The sequence below is a fragment of the Dendrobium catenatum genome, unplaced genomic scaffold (genome assembly GCF_001605985.2).
Source record: "Dendrobium catenatum unplaced genomic scaffold, ASM160598v2 fragScaff_scaffold_1209, whole genome shotgun sequence".
Lineage (NCBI taxonomy): Eukaryota > Viridiplantae > Streptophyta > Magnoliopsida > Asparagales > Orchidaceae > Dendrobium > Dendrobium catenatum.
Window position 1 is genome coordinate 619,404 of NW_021319671.1, and position 19,260 is coordinate 638,663.

Sequence of the window (19,260 nt, forward strand, 5' to 3'; positions counted from 1 at the left end):
TTAAGTTTGCATTGTTGTTGTTATATCTATCCTATCTAAAGGAGAAATTATTCTATGCGAAATTTAGATAGGAAGAATCATTCAGACTGTGAGTGTATACACTGTGTATATAAAAATATGATACACATTATGTATAAATTGTATATACTCACATATCCGGATGATTTTTTCTGTCTGAATTTCGCACAGAATAATTTCTCTATCTGAAGGGTCATAGATTTACGTAGATTAACATATAGCTATTTTTATGTGCATGCACTCATTTTCAATTTTGAACCAGTGTAATTTATATTGTGAAGTATTTTAAATTATTATAATTAATAAAATATGGCATAAGAGAAATTAATTATGAAATCAATTTATGGAATTTATTTGTAAATATTTTAAAGTTTTCTTTTGTGGTAAGAAAAATAGTTAGTACAAAAAAGAAGTGTTTGGAAGATAGTTTTTTCATTATTTTTTAAACTGTTGCCTTTTCAAAAAGTAAAATAAAAAAAGTTTAAGTTGCTCTAAACAAAATCTAAAATTGTTGAAAAATTTTATTGTGTGAAGCATTTAATTAATATCATGCTAAATTTTATAATAATATAAATAGAAATTAGTCAATTAATTAGGGAAAATTATTAATTCCAACATAATTTTATTCTTAACTGTGAAGTTTGAATGTTATTAAAATTGCAATAATAATATCGATCTCCTTAAATTTCAATCCAACAAAAAAATTTATTTCCAAAAAATTATTAATTTCGGCTCAAATTGAACGGCCATTATTTTTCTTTCTCAATTTTTAGTACAATGATAGAATATCTATAAAGCCAACATCATAATAATGAAACTTTCTAATTACAATTACTAACTAATAACAATACATGAAGCACATCAAATTATGCTAAACCAACAACTCAGATTTAGTTTGGGATGTCTTTTTTATTGCTTCTTAAAATAATTTTTTTGAACAAAAAAATTTAAGAAAGATGCTTTAAGATTCACTAAACTTCATTTGGGACGGCTTTCTTACAGCTTCTTAAAGTGATTTTCTAGTAAAAAAATTAAAATTTTTATACTAAAAAACTATATTAAAAAGCAGTAATAAACCCGTTCCAAAATAAGCTTAAGAAAGTCGTTCCAAAGAAAGCTTTAGGCTTCATTTGGGACGGCTTTCTTTCTGCTTCTTGAAGCAGCTTTCTAGTACAAAAATTTAGCTGCTTCAAGAAGTGGAAAGAAAGCCGTCCCAAACCAAGCCTTAATGCATCTTAAAGAAACTTTCTTATGACTTTGTTTGAGACAAATTTATTACTTTTTTTTTTAAGTAGCTTTTTAGAAAGTCATCCTAATTAAAGCCTAAGTTTTTTGTACAAAAAAATAAGTAAAAAAGTCATCTGAAGCCTTAGACAGGTTCTCCACCTTAACGTCAGAGCCATAGCAGCAAGGGAGAAGAGCCACTTTGATGTAGTGGATCGTCGGAAGACTCGACCTGCAAGAAGGATTTTGGAATCCCAATCTAGGGAAGAAGAAGAAACAAAAGCACTAAGGCTTCAAAAGAGTGTATATATCATTCAGTGTCTCATTCCTTACAATATCTTGAATATATAGCCATAATAGAAGACTCTAGAACCATACACTTAAGCTAATAAAGGATAGACTATTCCTAAGGATTAATTCTACTAAAGATGTTCCTACATCATACTCTCCTTGCTTGAAAAGAGCTCGACTCCGTCGAGGCGCATCATCGGAAGAGGGACATCATAATGAACCCTCCAGGGTCGAAGATTTTGCGTCTTCGATGCATGTCTGCAAGCTCATTCCTTAGATGCGAGAATGACTTGGACCTTCCACAATTTCGCATACCTCCATAGGTAGAAATCAGAAGTTGGCCAGCTCTTGCATTCCTTGATCCTAAACGTTGGATATAGAGTTGGACAACCCGGACATCTTGAAGTCTGTTAGAATTGATTGCATCAGTACTGAATAATATATTGTGCATATTTGAAATAAGGATGTTGAGAGGATCAACTAAAGGTGGATTCAGCCCTTCAATATCAAAGTGTTCTGCAATCGACCAAGTCAAACGGGCACATATCCACATATCCTTGAGCAGTTGTAGCTGTAAATTTTGTAGCCTTGTCTCATTCAAAATCTGATCCTCCAAGGCTGTTTCTGAAGCACTGGCTCTCCTTGGAAAAGGTCTCTGACCTCTTTGCACGGTCTTCTTTGCAAGAAGATCTACACAAATAAATGCATGACAATTGTTTGCCAAATCATACTTGATGTCTGACTCTTCCCTTAAGTTTCTCGCCCCGTCCCAAAGAGTGAGCATTGTAACAATGGAGGCAGAAATCTATCAGCTTTCGTCCTCTCTCTCTCCATTAGCGCGCTCTCTCTCTCTCCCTCTCGATCTCGTCTCTCTCTCCCAAGCCGGCTCTCTCTCTCCCTCTCTCCTCATCCTCTCATCCCCGTGGTCCATCCCTCTTTCATTATCTCACTATATAATTAAGCTAAATGCGGCAAATTGTTTGGGACATTCATAATGTGTCGAGCTATTTGTCGCATTCTGAATGCGTCAAACTCTTGCGAATTTGCTCGTATTTAAATTTTAATTAGTATTCGGTTCTCCTTTTGCTAATTATGTCAATTTAATCACTCATCTTAAAATAACTCGGTGGTTATATAAATAACATGATATAAAATGGTACGTATGTAAATTCTAAAAAAATGGATATATTTATTATAAGTGAAACATGATTAATGAGAAATTTATTTTATGATCAATTGCAAGTTGATAATATAGCTTGTAAGAGACCTGAGATATTTTATGTGAAAATTTGGGTAAAGGAAAAAATCATTATGTTTGATTCAGTTGAAATGATTTAATTATTTTGACTCATCTATAATTTTTTTTTTCGGGGCCAAATTCTTCTTAGCAGGAATTCTGCTTGTAAAGATACTGCTCATGGTGGAATTTTATCCAGCCACAAATGCAAAAAAATGATCATAGTGTTTTGATTAATGAGTTTGAGCGAGATTAATGAATTTGAGTCAAGATTTATACTTGGCCTTCATTTGAGATGACTTTCTTACTGCTTTTAAAATATTTTTTTAATAAAAAAATTAATTTTTATATTAAAAAGTTGTTTTAATAATCAGTAAAAAAGCTGTTCCGAACGAAGCTTTACTCAAATGAGTTTTAATGACATATCAAGAGTAAAAAAAAAAAAAAGTGTAATGCGTGTTTCCAGATGCCTGCATACTTTCATCACACTAAGGTTTTGTTTGGGATGACTTTCTCACTGCTTCTTAATATAGCTTTTTAGTACAAAAATAAAAATTTTTGTACTAAAAAGTTGTTTTAAGAAGCAGTAAGTAAGTTGTCTCAAACAAAATCTAAATCTTCAATTGATAAATCTTACATGTAATAATTTGGTTTTAAATTTATCATATTGTTTTTTTTTTTAAATAATAATGTGCATTATGTATACGGGCATTTAAGGGTTGTTTGATATGCGGATTTAGGCCTGATTTGAGGCAGATTTGAGGCGAAATCTAGCCAAACGGCCTAAAATGTAAAACCAAATCTCACAGAAAATGAAAGCCGCCGTAGACGGAAAATTCCTCCTTTTCGTCCTAAATCCTGAATTTCTGAAATCCTCTGACTCTATTGGCGCGGGAAGGATGAAACTCCGCCCAAATATTTCAACCTCCTTAAATACTGAATGGAATAGCCAAACAGTCACATGATTTATCATTATGGTTACCAAACAGTTTTTATGATTTAACCCCCTCAGAGTTTGATAAATTCGAATTTAAAGAATTTATAAAATTCTACTTAAATGAAATTTAGATTCTACCAAACAGCCTCTTAATTAGTATCTATAAAATTCATATTGTAAATATTTGAAAGTTGTAGAGTTCCCTTTCTACCGAAAATCATAGATTTCTTCGGTCTTCGAAACCCTAATTTTTCTTTACAAATGACCTCTAAGCGATCCAAAGGCATCAAATCCCTCACGTCGCCTTCTCCCTCGAAGCGCCCGAGGACATCTAACAACTCAGCTCCACTTTCATGTTCCAGCTTCTCATAATCCCATCAAACGACCCCGAACAATCCTCCCAAAAGAGCTAGGGTAACCGCAATGCCTTCGACTTTGTCGGAATCATCCCAAGCTCATCTGTCACCACGCTCAGCTGCGGTGCAAACAGTTTGGGATTACAACACTCCTCATGATACGGGATATGATGTCCAAAAGTTGCTAAAAGCGGTCGCATCCTTTCGTTTGAGGAACGGGATTACGCCGATGATGCGTAGAACCATACCTGACTTTTTGAAGGAGGTGAAGGATTTTGTTCCTGAGGGTCTGTCGGAAAGGCGGCTCTTTTTGAAGCTCCGTGCTCTTCAGGAACGTTTCCGGAATTTCCCTAGCCCTGGACCCAACTGCACAGATTTCGATCGGAGTTTCTATGAACTAGGATTGAAGGCATGGAGATCTCCCTTATTAAGAGCCCGGAAAGCCAGTGGCTCTGTGAAGTGTAATGAGAAGTCTGTTGGAATGAAGAATAAAAGTAAGGGTGCTGAGGAAAGTGAGAATGAGGACGATGATGATGCTCAACGGGAAACAGAGGAGAGCATGGAGCTGGGCATTGATGAGGAAGATGAGCCACTTGAAAATGGTAATGTCAATTTGCCGGACCAAGATGAAGCTGATTCTCCTTATAAGAATTTAAAGCATGCATTGGAAGATTTCTGGATAGCAAAAAACCTTGACTTGAATGTTTTGCAGCTTGCTCTGCAGAAGGTGGATTCAGTTCAAGCTAAGTATCTTGATGAACAATTTATGGAGATTGCAAAGGATGAGCTTAGGTTGAAGGTTAAAAAAAATAGGTTGTCCAATGAGATTATTAATTTTCTTTGCAATGCTATGAAGTAATGATAACTAAAAACTTAAACTCTTGATTAAGAATTTTTTTGTAATCCCACCAAGTCACCAATTAACTTAGATTAATAGACTAGTTTGCACGAGTAAATTTCTTGATTGCAAATTTTCAAGCAATGATTGATTTTTATTTTTATTATATTTTTATTTTTTTTTTGGACTTTTTCAAACACAAGGTGATTTGACCAAGTATATTCCTATTTCAGTTGGATAACATCAAGGATCAGCTGTAAGCCCATATCTTTTTGTGCTGGTTATGGATGGTTTACTCAAAACCATGGTGAGGAATATCCAAGAGGTGGGGGAAGGCTATTTGGTGGAGCTGCACATATTGGAGAATGTTAAATTGGAGGATGTAGGGGACATACCCCTCTCCATATAGCCATTGATCCATCAATTTCATATGGTGTTTCAGCCGCTTCAGGGATTTCCTCCACCTCGGGAGCAAGAGCATGCTATTATCTTGAGGGTAGGTGTGTCACCCATCAACGTTAGGTCTTACAAATATCATCAATTTCATAAGGATGAAATTGAGAAGTTGATTAGAGAGATGCTGGAGGCAGGAATTATCAGACCCAATATCAATCCTTTTTCTAGTCCAGTGTTAATGGTGAAGAAAAAAGATGGCAGTTGTAGGTTTTTTGCGGACTATAGGGCGATCAACAAGGAAATTGTACTACACAAGTTTCCTATTCTAGTGATTGTTGAACTATTTGATGAACTCAATGGAACAGTAATGTTCACCAAGATAGATCTGAAATCAGGATATCATTAGATCGTAATGAAGAAGGAAGATGTGCCAAAAATTGCTTTCAGGACTCAAGAGAGGCATTGTGAGTCCCTGGTGATGCCTATTGGCCTCCGGCCACATTTTAGTCACTCATGAACAAGGTTTTTAGGCCCTATCTCAGGCGATTTGTTTTGGTGTTCTTTGATAACATCCTAGTTTATAGCAGGATAGAGGAGGAACATTAGGAGCACTTGAGGGGGTGTTAGGGGTGCTGCAGGAACATCAGCTGAGCGCCAACCTAAAGAAGTGTTGTTTTGCCCAGACCAGTATGGAGTGTTTGGGCCATATTATATCCAAAGAGGGGGTGGCAACTGATCAATAAAAAATTGAGGCTATGTTGAGATGACCATTACTTAAGAATTTGAAGGAGCTGAGGGGATTCTTAGGATTGACAGGACACTACAGGAGGTTCGTAAATGGGTATAGCACTATCGCTTGACCACTAACAGAGTAGTTAAAGAAGGATGAGTTCCTATGGGGGAGGCATCTACAACAAGTTTTGAGAGTTTGAAGAAAGCTATGACCACTATACCAGTCTTAGCTCTGTCAAACTTTTCTGACAGATGCTTCAAGGTATGGATTGTGGGCAGTGCTCATGTAGGATCATCGACACATTGCCTACTTCAGCCAAGTGTTGATAGCTAGATCCCGATTGAAATCAGTTTATGAGCGTGAGCTGATGACTATCATATTAGCCATCCAGGAGTGGTGGCCCTACCTATTAGGTAGTCATTTCATTGTCAGAACAAACCAGCGAAGCCTGAAGTACTTGAAGGAATAATAAATGGTGATAGAGGAGCATCATAGGTGGCTGTCCAAATTGCTGGGATATGATTTTGAAATCCAATACACATCAGGAGTGTAGAACAAGGCGACAGATGCCTTGTCCAGATGTATGGGAGAGTTGCAGGTGACAGCAGTAGCGATCCCATTGATGTTAGATTGAGAGACCATCAAGGAGGAAAGTGCCAGAGATGAGGAGTTGGGGAAAAATCATAGCTAATTTACAAAAGGAAAGGAGTAGCCACCCGGGGTATTCATTGGAGGGGGAGACTATTATATCAGGGAAGGTCTGTGATGCCTAGAACATCTGACCACATTTCACACTTGCTCCAGGAGTTTCATGGGAGTCACTTAGGGGTACAAAAGACATGCATGAGGCTAGTATTAGAGTGCATTGGAAGGGTTGCATAATGATGTGGAGGAGATGACAGTCAGTTGTGAGACATGTCAGAGGAACAAGTGCATGACCATGTCTTCAGATGGATTACTACAGCTGTTATCTTTACCAGGGAGGGTATGTGAGGAGATATGTATGGATTTCATTGACTGGCTTCCCCAATTAGAATGATTTACAGTGATCCTAGTGGTAGTTGATTGATTGAGTAAGTATGCTCACTTCATTTTCTTACGACACCCATACACCGCAGTGATAGTGGCCTCAACTTTTATCAGAGAGGTGGTCAGACTGCATGGAGTACCAGAGGCTATAGTGCCCGACAGGGATAAGATGTTTCTCAGCCATTTCTAGAGGGATTCAGATTACACGGGACAATATTGAAGAGGAGCACTGCCTACTACCCACAGATAGATAGCTAAACAGAAGTGGTCAACTAGAGCTTGGAGACTTACCTCAGATGCTTTGTATCAGAGACACCCAAGTTATGGGCCAGGTGGTTAGCATGGGTTGAGTATTGGTACAATACCTCTTATCATTATGCTTCTCAGATGACGCCTTTCAAGGTGTTTTACGTTAGGGATCAACCTGACTTGGTGCACTTTGGGCATAGCATCTCTCCAATTAATCAGTGGAGTACTTGGAGGAGAGGGATAGGGTGCTGGATGAGTTGAAGAGGTATTGATGCAGCACACATATGAAAATATGATTTAGATAAGGATTTTGCACGCTTGATGATTAAGAACAAGTTAACTAAAGCTTGATGTTGATTTAGACAATGAAATAAAACAAAAAAGCGATAACAAAAGTTTAGGCCAAGTCACTTGCCAAAAGTAAAAACCACATAACAATCAATTACTCTTGACATTACAAACGAAATGGGTTTCAACAAAAAATCCCTAATTTAACAATAAGAGTAGTGCTATGCAAGATCTCTCACACAACTAATAAATACTAGGCTTTAGCGGGAAGAATCAACACAACTTTTCATGAGTCAATTAATAACTACAATTGAGAGTGACTAAAAGATAAAAGAGTAGGAGGAAAGTTCACCCAAATAAACACAATAAACAAGGCTTTGGTGTGGTGTTTATATGTTTGAGAGGAAGTAGACGACAACCTTTGATTCTTCTCGATGTCTTTGGACAGCAATCTGATTTTAAAACCAGCGGAACAGCAATAACAGATGGTTAGGAATGCTGGACAACAACTTTGACACTTGGGAAATTCTGGACAACAATCTCCAACACTTGTATAAACCTTGGGCAGCTGTTATTAGGCTGTTGGAGGCGTTTGAACAGCAATTTCAGACCTCCCAGGGTGCAGGACAGCAGTTGGTAACGGCAGGACAGCAAGACGAAAATCTGGAATTTCCTAGTCAATGTGCAGATTGTGCCCAGAAATCTGGACAGCACACATAAATCCAGTAGAGGAAGAAAACCAAGAGGTGGAAGGCTTGGGGAAGACAGCTAGGGCTGAGGAGAGTTACAGGATTGATTGGGGAATTAATTTTAGGGAAATTAATGGGATAGGAGAGAGGTAGGGGTGCGGCTAGATGATTGGAGCTTGATTGGATTCAAATTAGGGAAGGGTTTTAATGGGAAAGGAGAGGAAAAGGGGAAGGCTGGCCATGCATGAGAAAATTAATTGGGATTTGAATTCTTTCCAATCATTGGTGATTAAATTTGGAAAGAGATTTAAAGGGAAACCTCTTATTAAATTCAGATTTGGGATAATATGAAAGTTTCCAAATTGAATGCTTCTTAATTTAGGAAAGGATTCAAATTAAAATAAATTTGAATTTGGAGTATGAAAACTCTCCAAATTTAAGAGGATCTAAATTAGGCAAGCTTCCAATTCTTTCCTTAGAGGAGTCTTGGGAGAGAAAAGGAAGGTAGATGGGAAAGGGGCCGACGACATGGGGGGCCAAGGGAGAGTTTATGGAAGCATTTAATACCTTCTTGATTTAAGGAATTAAATTTGGGAAGAAATATGTCATCCCAATTTAATTTAAAATTCAAATAGGAATGGATTTTGAAACTTTCCTAAAATAGGATTTATATTTTAGGTAATAATTTCAAATTTTGTAATTATTTGAGTTACCTAAAATATGTAGAGCTAATTTAGGAAAGTTGTAATGGCAATTGATGAGGGAGGGGCAAGCAAAGTGGTGGTCGGTGGTTTGGAATAGGATTTGGTTAGGGTTTGTGGGTTGAATGGTTTGGTGGTGGGAGTTGGTCGGCGACAAGGTGGATTGTGGTTAGGGAATCCGGTGGCTAGGAGGTTGGGGATTGGATGGGGATGTTGGTGGCTTAATGGGGACGGAGGCAGGGAAAGGAAAAGGAACGAAAGAAAGGTAAAGGAAGAAGAACCACGAACCCGACCGTCTCCAAGGTTGGTGGGTGATTCGATTTCTCTCCCTAGGGATTTCTCTAAAGCTCTCTCCTAGAACTCTCACAACTTTTCAAAGAACACATGTGCACGAATTTTTTTATATTTCATTCATTAATTCTCAAAGAAGAAGAGGGGGGCTTTAAATAACCCATACAATGAGAAAATAAAAAGTATTACAATGCCCCCTAGGACTTACACATACTTAAGCCCTTAAGGGCAAAAAAGAAAAAAACATAATAAACTTTATAAAATAAAAAAAAATAATACATCAATCATAAATATGAAAATCATAAGTAGCGTGATGTAATCGTGGCCGTTGATTGACGACCATGCCTCTAGTATATTTTTCCATGTCTTGATGTCCTCATTATTCTCCCGGGGTGGAAAAGAGCTCGACTCCGTCGAGTACGCATCCCGGGTGCTCTCGTAGAAGTCTAGTGCATCTGGGTCGATGTGTTGAGGCTCCTTGCACTCTAACAAGGTGTCCTACGACTCGGGCTTTTCTCTCCACCTAATCAAATACCTTCATTGACCATTCTCTTTTGCAGAAATAATATCATCACTTAAAATCATGTCAATCTTCTCTGCTATAGGTATTTTAGAAACATTTAGGAATTGAGGTAAGCTTGAGTTCTCACAAGGTACGGTCACATAAGGCTCAAATTGAAGTGGATTTGGCGGGTTACACTCCAGATCCTCATAAGCAACAAGATCTTCTATGTTAAAGGAGGGATTAATGTCGAATTCTGTAGGCAGATCCACCCCGTAAGCATTGTCGTTGATTCTCATGATTATTTTGAATGGCCCCACACTTTTGGCATGTAACTTCTTAACTGTTCCTTGTGGGAATCATTCCGGACGAATCCACACCATCACTGAGTCTCCAACCTCTAAGGTTTTAAATCTTTGTTTAAAATCAATAATAAGCTTATAATTAATGTTGCTCTGCACCATTTTGCTTGCAATTTCCTTATGTAAGTCATGCAGATGCAATGCAAATGAGAATGCAAGAGACTCGGTGTGCATGATGATTGACATGGATTGTGGACTTACACAAAGTTTTAAACGGAGGAAAATTTTGGACGAAAACAGACACACACATATACTGACTCACAAACACACATAGATATGGATAAAGATTGATCAGTCACAAAATGAGAGGACATAAGATTTTCATGTTTAAGGGAACGAGTGTAGGAGAATCAATGAAGACATCCTTAGCAAAAAGGGTATTCTCATAGGGAGTTTCAGCTAGGGTCATGAATAGTCTCCTAGGGGCAGCAGGGTAATCTAGTAAAATTATCCAACTAAGAAAGAGATAGTCCTTAACAAGAAATAACAAGAATATGGAGGACATAACGGAGGAATCATGAACATGATCAGACGATGGTTCCTGACTCACAACCATAATGGGATAGCCCAAGAAGTCACCAGTAGGTATGAGACTCAAAAGATAGGATAGAGTGTCCAGAACAGAAGTGGGCACAATAGATAGAGAGGTGACATTAAAGTAAGGGTTAATACTCTCTCTAACATTAAAGTCGGTACAAGGAATGGTGAGATAAGTCCAATCAAGATAGATACACTCTTTCAAATGTAAATCTAAAGGAGCAACTCCTAAAATAAACTCCAATAAAACAAGAGGATGCTCATTTTCCAACTTAGGCTCAGAATAATTCAGATTCAGTTTACTATCTTCCAAATTCAATTTCAATATGCTCAAGGTCAGATTAGTTTCTTTTGTGATCAAATTAATATCATCCAGGCAGATCTTATCCCACGGGATATCCTTGATGAGATTAGGATCAGGATGGGCTAAGGTATCAACATTCAAAGGTTCTAAATTTCCTACATCATGGTTTAATTTATGCAGGGAGTCTAATTCAATCATTTCAGTTTCATCCTCAAAGAAGTTCTCGTCATCAATGATATCATTAGTATCCACGAAATGGATGCACTTCGTTTCAGGTTCAAGGGACTTTTTCTTTATAATGCATTTTTTGGTTGAAATTACACTGGCAGGGTCAAAGACTGGAGAGGCCAAAGGTCGGGTAGCCTCAGAATTCACATTAAATTGAAAGGTGGCAAGTCACTCACGAGGTGAGGTAAATTGGGTTCCACCACGCTGAGAGGATATGTGCTCAAACAAGGGGGACTGAGATGGCTAGGAGTCGGCCCAAGTGGGAATTATATGGGACCGATCCAACAGAAGACCCAATAGATGGTTGGCCATCAAGGCTAGGTGAAGACCTGTAGGGTGGGGCAGCAACCCTGATGCTATTAAGGAATATGTGATCTTGACCACAGTAATGTCCACGGTTTGTCCCAACAAAAAAGGCATGATAGTGTTCTAGATGAAGATTACTGGGTGTTGGGGTAAGGGGAGTTGGAGGTGGGAGAGGGAGATATTTTAATTCAAGTTCTTGTCTCATGTTTTTCCAATTAGAAGTAGGGTATTCACCACCAGACTCTCTATGATCTTCTACCCTCATCTAAAATTGAGAAGCATGACCGTTTAGGCGAGCCTTAGCAATACTCACCCAGTGGGACTCAGGAATATCATGTGTTTCAAAATAGTATTCTAACTGTCTAACCCATTTCTTAAAGTAGTAAGGATCCGAAGAACCATCAAAGGTTGGTAGACGGTTATGTGACTCTAAGTGAGGTTGTTGCGGCTTCGGCTTAGGACTAGGATGATAAGCTGAGTGAGTAATCTTCTGACTAACATGATTGAACGAATGGGGCACATACCTAGAGTGGGGAGAGTCAACATGTTTCTCTTTCATGGTTTTAGTTATAGAGCCCACTAGGTTAATTAGGTCATCTAACTTCTTTTGAAGTTTTATCGGGTCCATGGGAAGCGCTAAGTGTAACCTAATGAAGATTATGTGCAAGGGACAACACATAGATACTAAGAAACTAGCCTAACATTCAATAGATGTGTGCATGAATGATTTAGACAGCAAACATAACAGTAAGTTAAACTAGTTTAAAAGATGATATGCATGCAACAAAACATAAAAAGGGTTACGAATGCTCCTAGGATGACTTCTAGCACATGTAACGCATGCTAGCCATGCTCTGATACTAGATGATGTAGGACACATATGAAAATTTGATTTAAATAAGGATTTTGCACGCTTGATGATTAAGAGCAAGTTAACTAATGCTTGATGTTGATTTAGATAATGAAATAAAACACAAGAGCGATAACAAAAGCTTAGGCCAAGTCACTTGCAAAAAATAAAAACCACATAACAATCAATTACTCTTGACATTACAAACGAAATGGGCTTCAACAAGAAATCTCTAATCTAACAATAAGAGTAGTGCTATGCAAGATCTCTCACACAACTCCTAATAATTACTAGACTTTTGCGGGAAGAATCAACACAACTTTTCATGAGTCAATTAATAACTTCAATTGAGAGTGACTAAATGATAAAAGAGTAGGAGGAAAGTTCACTCAAATAAACATGATAAACAAGGCTCCGGTGTGGTGTTTATGTGCTTGAGAGGAAGTAGACAACAACCTTTGATTCTTCTTGATGTCTTTGGACAACAATCTTATTTTAAAACCAGATGGTTACGAATGCTGGACAGCAACTTTGACACTTGAGAAATTCTGGACAGCAATCTCCAACACTTGTATAAACCTTGGGCAGCTGTTATTAGGCTGTTGGAGGCGTTTGAACAGCAGTTTCAGACCTCCCAGGGTGCAGGACATCAGTTGGTAACGGTATGGACAGCAAGACGAAAATCTGGAATTTCCTAGGCAATGTGCAGATTGTGCCCAGAAATCTGGACATCACACAAATCCAGTAGATGATGAAAGCCAAGAGGTGGAAGGCTTGGGGAAGACAGCTAGGGCTGAGGAGAGTTACGTGATTGATTGGGGAATTAATTTTAGGGAAATTAATGGAATAGGATAGAGGTAGGGGGGCGGCTAGATGATTGGAGCTTGATTGGATTCAAATTAGGGAAGGGTTTTAATGGGAAAGGGGAGGAAAAGGGGAAAGGCCGGCCATGCATGAGAAAATTAATTGGGATTTGAATTCTTTTCAATCATAGGTGATTAAATTTGGAAAGAGATTTAAAGGGAAACCTCTAATTAAATTTAGATTTTGGATAATAGGAAAGTTTCCAAATTGAATCCTTCTTAATTTATGAAAGGATTCAAATTCAAAGAAATTTGAATTTGGAGTTTGAAAATTTTCCAAATTTAAGAGGATCTAAATTAGGTAAGCTTCCAATTATTTCCTTAAAGGAGTCTTGGGAGAGAAAAGGAAGGTAGATGGGAAAGGAGTCGGCGGCATGGGGGGCCAAGGGAGAGTTTATGGAAGCTTTTAACGCCTTCTTGATTTAAGGAATTAAATTTGGGAAGAAATATCTCATCCCAATTTAATTTAAAATTCAAATAGGAAGGGATTTGAAAACTTTTCTAAAATAGGATTTATATTTTAGGTAATAATTTCAAATTTTGTAATTATTTGAGTTACCTAAAATATGTAGAGCTAATTTAGGAAAGTTGTAATGGCAATTGATGAGGGAGGGGCAAGCAAAGTGGTGGCTGGCGATTTGGAATAGGGTTTGGTTAGGGTTTATGGGTTGAATAATTTGGTGGTGGGAGTTGGCCGGCGACAAGGTGGATTGTGGTTAGGGAATCCGGCGGCTAGGATGTTGGGATTGGATGGTCATGTTGGTGGCTTAATGTGGAAGGAGGACGGGAAAGGAAAAGGAAGAAGAACCATGAACCGGCCGTCTTCAAGTTTGGTGGGTGATCTGATTTCCCTCCCTAGGGATTTCTCCAAAAGCTCTCTCATAGAACTCTCACAACTCTCCAAAGAACACATGTGCAGGAATTTTCTTAGATTTCATTCATTAATTCTCAAAGAAGAAGAGGGGGGCTTTAAATAGCCCATACAATGAGAAAATAAAAAGTACTACAATGCCCCTAGGGCTTACACATACTTAAGCCCTTAAGGGCAAAAAAAGAAAAACTATAATAAACTTCATAAATAAAAAAATAATAATACATCAATCATAAATATGAAAATCATAAGTAGCATGATATAATCGTGGTTGTTGATCGACGACCATGCCTCTAGTAGATTTTTTCATGTCTTGATGTCCTCATCAGGTATCTATTGAGAGTTTAACAGATTATGAAGAAACAGACAGATGAGCATAGGAAGGATATCCAATTTGAGGTTAGGGGAGAAGTTGTTCTTAAAGCTCCGACCATATAGATAAAAGACATTCGCCAACAAGAGGAATGAGAAGCTTGCCCCTAGATACTTTGGGCCATATGAGATATTGGAGAGGATTGGGGCGGTGGCATACCGGCTGAAACTACCACCAACGACTACTATACATCCTGTTTTCTGTGTATCCCAGTTGAGAAGGGTCATTGGAGATTATGCAACCAGTTCGAAGTTATCGGTGATACTCACTGAAGATTTAGAGGTGATTTGAAACCTTTGGAGTTGATGGGGGTTCGCCAGAGAGGAGATGGAACTAAGGAGTAGAAGAATCTCCCGAACTACGATGCCACATGGGAGCCATACGAGAGGGTGAAACATCAGTTTTCTTGTTTTCACCTTGAGGACAAGGTGATTCTTTGGGATAATGGTATTGTTAGACCGGTACCTTAGGGACCAGTTCATTTTTACTCTAGGAGGGGCGATGGCAAAGAAAGATGGAGAAGAGTGGGGTCCTCCAATACTTCAAATTCAAACTCTTTGGAGGGATAGAAGGGGGGCGGCAAGAGCTCCTTAGTCTTTTGGCTTGATTAATTAATTGTATGTTTTAAGTAGGATGAGGGAATTAGGGTTAGGGTTATGTTTTGATTATTGTGTTCTTGTGAGGGTTCTTCTTGGTGTCTTTGGCTCTAGATTCATCTACAGATTGGGAGAGACGATCCTCCTCTCAAATTGAGGATCAATTGTATCTTTGCTTTGTTGTTTCTGTTAGTTCTCTCTTTTGCAATCTAATTTTAATTTGGAGATTTTTCCATCAGATTTTTGTGTGTTTTTCTTACTATTTTTCCCTATTCTTCTTGAAATATTCAAGTATTTCCTATCACACAGCAATACCAGCATGACTCATTATAAGAGAAATGGGTGTATTACCCAACATACAAATGCCATCTCTTTGGAAAAAACCAAAGATATGTGGCCACCAAGATTCAGAATACGCATGCTAAGGCGTATTCAAGCTCCATCCGATAACTTAGTATTCAACATTCTTTCAATGGTAGCGAGCATGTAGATGACGAAATCTAGGATCTTGTTGGGGATCAAAATCACTATTCCTTAAGCTAGATCTAATCGATCACATCACCTCTTTCAAGTCAACAATATCCCTATTTGTTGTTACTGACACCATGAAGTGTTGTGTATTGATCCATTCTTCTTTAAAGATGAATCACTTTGATGGCTATCATATCTCCAGCTTTTCAATGAAGGTTGTACACCGACTTTGCGAAATCTTTTATCACATAATTCACAAATGCTCATAAGCCTTCAAAGAATTCACAGGGCCTCCAAAAATTGTGACGAGAAATGAGAATGATGGAATCTCTCCACTTCTGAAGTGAGAGGCTCGAATAGGCTATGGCACAGCCACACTTACCAATGTCTTAGGGTTGAACCTTTTATACATGCCTTTGGGATGAAGCAACTCCAGTTGTTGGTCAAGTTGTTTGAACTCGCCAACAAGGACATCAATGCTAAAGATTATAACAATTCCTTGTCAAATGAGGCCCCACACACCAAGAACACCCTAGGAGTGTTAGAACTCTCCATTAGACCGATCAAATAGAGGATACAAACACCTTCGAAACCTGGTCAATGAGCTCGTTTGCACTAGTCAACTTAAGGAGTTCATTCTTACGAACCCAACAACAACGCATTGGTGATGGTAAGGATCTCTAATCACTAGCTAAATGATACATATCTCTAGTGAAATACCGACAATTTCTTGGCGGTGCCTGGATCAAGGCATCAAGAAGATCAAGCATTCACCAACTCATGGCAAATGAGATATGTTCCTAAACTTTGTTCGTTGTTGATTTTATGTTTGTCACACAATTTTCTTATGAAGTTTAGATTTTGGGTGATTATTAAATAATCTTCTTGAATAAACAATGCATCTTTGCATCTCTTATATTAAGACAAGTTTTTGTTAAAATTATGAGTTAACTTGCCGATTGTGATTTTTATTGTTTTCTTTTCTTGCATCTCATCTTAGCTTGCGTTAGAAACTCTACTCTAATAAATTATTCTGTAAGGAGACCGGATGGCGAGAATCATCCGAATTGACTGTCATTTAGTTTCCTTTTTGTTGCGCTTTTGCAAATACTCAGCAAAAGAGTAATAAATATGCATTCATAATTGTACTTTTCCTGCCCTTTTGCTGAGCATTTGTAAAAGTGCAATAAAAGGACAATAAATATTCTACTAATTGAATATTTGCTATAATGCATCCTAAATAATTTTGAGATTTTTTTAGATCTTTAGACGTTGAGGTATATTATGAATGGTTCTATTAGGACTGTCACATCTGTAATTGAAGTACCTAAAGAGGAATCATTAATGGTTTCTCTCAAGCATGATATCAAAATAATGAGATGTTGGGTTTGATATTAGGGTTAGCTAATGAATCAGCAAAGGTGTGAGTTTTTTATTATCTTGATTGCAAATTTTCAAGCAATGTATGTGTTATGATTCTCCATGGTTATTTCTTCATCTGAGAGATGCTTATTTCATTTACAGTGATTTTTTATGCCAATACTGATTTCTAAGCGCCATGGACAGTCCTTTTTTATTCCCTCAAGATCATGCATGATTGTAGTTTGTGGGATGGCTGATCCTTCTTTACTTGCTATTGATTTGCATTGACTTCTGTACCATGATTTGCAAATCCTCAAACAACTAGCAAAAGAAAAATAAGTTTCTTGTGCTGAACCAATGGAAATCCAATTAGGCAATTACTAATAGTTTCCCCTTTTTCTGTTGCTGACTATTATTGAGAGCTCTAATAAGATGGATATATTATTGAAGCATATAAGAGCTTGAATTTAGGCTTTGTTTGGGACGGTTTTCGTATTGCTTTATAAAGTTACGTTTTAGTACAAAAATCTCTTAAAAGTATGAAAACAATATTGGTCTAATGCTGTCCCAAACAAAGCCTTAAAAGTGCTAGATAATTTTGACCGTTTGGCAATCTGACTAGTGAGAAAGAAAGATTCTTGTAACCAAAATTTTTGTGCATGCTCTTTATCATTCTTTAATCTTATTAGTCTCAATATGAATATATTATGCGCAGGATTTGGAACTTTCAGTAGGCACAAATCAAATGAACCTGAAAGTCTCTGTTATTCCTTTGAATGAGATGACTGGGTTTGTGTGTGAAACATAGACCTCTTTTGCAGATAATTATATATAGATTGTTATAAGATAGCTCACCAAATGATCTGTCTGCAAATTATTTCAATTTCTTTGCCAATGTTTCCTCCAGTAAAAAAATAAGCAGAAACTTCATCAGTCCCTCCTGCAACCTCCATTCATGATATTTGATTTGATATTGAAGAGCTGAGGTTCGTTTTCATCTTGTTGAGGTGCTTCTGAGACTTTGAAGATGAATCCACTTCTAGCGATGGTACTTGGAGGACTATTGATTGAAGGATTGTAGTCGGGTGACGTTGATTAAATGATCTTATGTAACAATTCAAAATATGAACAAATATTTTAAAATGAAAATTTGAAGTTTTATTTGAACTGAAGCTCTCTAACATAGAAATAGATCACAGTGGAGCCAGAAATTGTCGTGCGACATTGAAGTATTTGTTTTATAGTAAGTTTAAATTCAGCATCTTTGTTGCGGCATTGGGTCGGAGAGTTGCGGTTAGGTCATTAATAATAATAATATTTATATAAATCAAATCCTAAGCACTAAAAGCCTCCACTCATTCCAATGTGGCTTGGTGTGGAAGAAGAGAAGGAAAGAGAGATGAAGAGGAAATGGGAAGAGAGAGAGAGAGAGTGAGTTTTGGTCATTTTCGCCCATGTTTTAGTTAGTAAAAGTTTGTAAGTAATTTAATCTCATTTTGATTTTCAATAATTGTAAATTTGAAGGACTATAGTCTAGTGATAGAGGTTAATGGATAATAGTCAAGTGACGGGAGTGGGAGTATTTAGGGGTGTCAATTTCGGGTCACGGGTCGGGTTTGACCCTGCACTATTCGGGTCAACTCGAATTCAATCCGTTTTTGAAAATGGGTCAGTTTTCCTGACTCTAACCCGTCCCGTTTTGGGTCCGGGTTATCCCGACACGACCCGAATGACCCGTTTCCAAAAAAAAGGCTAGTTTTCGGGTAAAAAATGTGTCCATCTCTTTTTCGGGTCAAAAATGGGTCAATCTTGGGTTGTCGGGTTAAAATCGGGTCAATTTCTAGTCAAAGGGTTAACCCAAACCTGACCCAATTTTTGAAACGGGTTGAAATGGTTAACCCAAACCCGACCCGTTTCGGGTTCGGGTTGACCCTAACTCGAAATTTTTGGGTCAGGTTCGAGTCGGATTTTCGGGTCGTATCAAATATTGACACCCCTAGCGAGTATCATAGTTGGGCAATAGAGTTCAAGGGACTATATTCATGAGATGGTAGTTGGAGGGCCGAACATTGGTCATCCCATCGAGGTGGTCAGTTCAACTATTAGTTTTTTGAAATCGGAGTTCATATGATCCTGAACTTAATTTTGTAACTTTTTTATGACATATTAAATAATAAACTTATTACTTAATCATCTTTCTTATTAAAACTTTTTCCTTTAAAAAAAAATCTTATTAAAAGGTCTTTCAAATTTTACTTCCCATTTATTTGATGCAGCCTTGTTTTACGGCTTTGAACACTTTGGTATTTTTAGCTTGTGAAACACGCGAACAACTTGTTCCTCCTGGGCCGGGACGCA

At 37.6% G+C, this 19,260-nt stretch overlaps 1 protein-coding gene across 7 annotated transcripts; it reads left to right on the forward strand.

Moving 5' to 3' along the window:
• The first annotated feature begins 3,906 nt into the window (after nucleotides 1-3,906).
• LOC110101566 lies at nucleotides 3,907-18,012 on the forward strand. 7 transcript variants are annotated; one of them, XR_003702221.1, is made up of 3 exons: nucleotides 3,907-4,876; nucleotides 17,618-17,708; nucleotides 17,847-18,012. XR_003702221.1 is itself a non-coding variant. In XM_028699039.1 (3 exons), exons 1-2 carry the CDS (start codon nucleotides 4,131-4,133, stop codon nucleotides 17,680-17,682), a joined length of 600 nt encoding a protein of 199 aa, XP_028554872.1. In that variant the 5' UTR covers nucleotides 3,907-4,130; the 3' UTR covers nucleotides 17,683-17,708; nucleotides 17,847-18,012. The 7 variants fall into 7 exon arrangements, 5 of the variants coding, with proteins under 5 accessions (XP_028554872.1, XP_020685175.1, XP_028554871.1 ...); XR_003702222.1 differs by having other exon boundaries at nucleotides 3,907-4,665; nucleotides 4,776-4,876; nucleotides 17,618-18,012; XM_028699039.1 differs by having other exon boundaries at nucleotides 3,907-4,665.
• Nucleotides 18,013-19,260: the final 1,248 nt, after the last annotated feature.

Coding starts and splice junctions, on each gene's coding strand:
- LOC110101566 (XM_028699037.1), top strand. CDS start 4,131: ATGCCTTCGACTTTGTCGGAATCATCCCAAGCTCATCTGTCACCACGC. Junction 4,877..5,134: donor TTGAAGGTTAAAAAAAATAG/GTTGTCCAATGA, acceptor TTCCTATTTCAG/TTGGATAACATCAAGGATCA.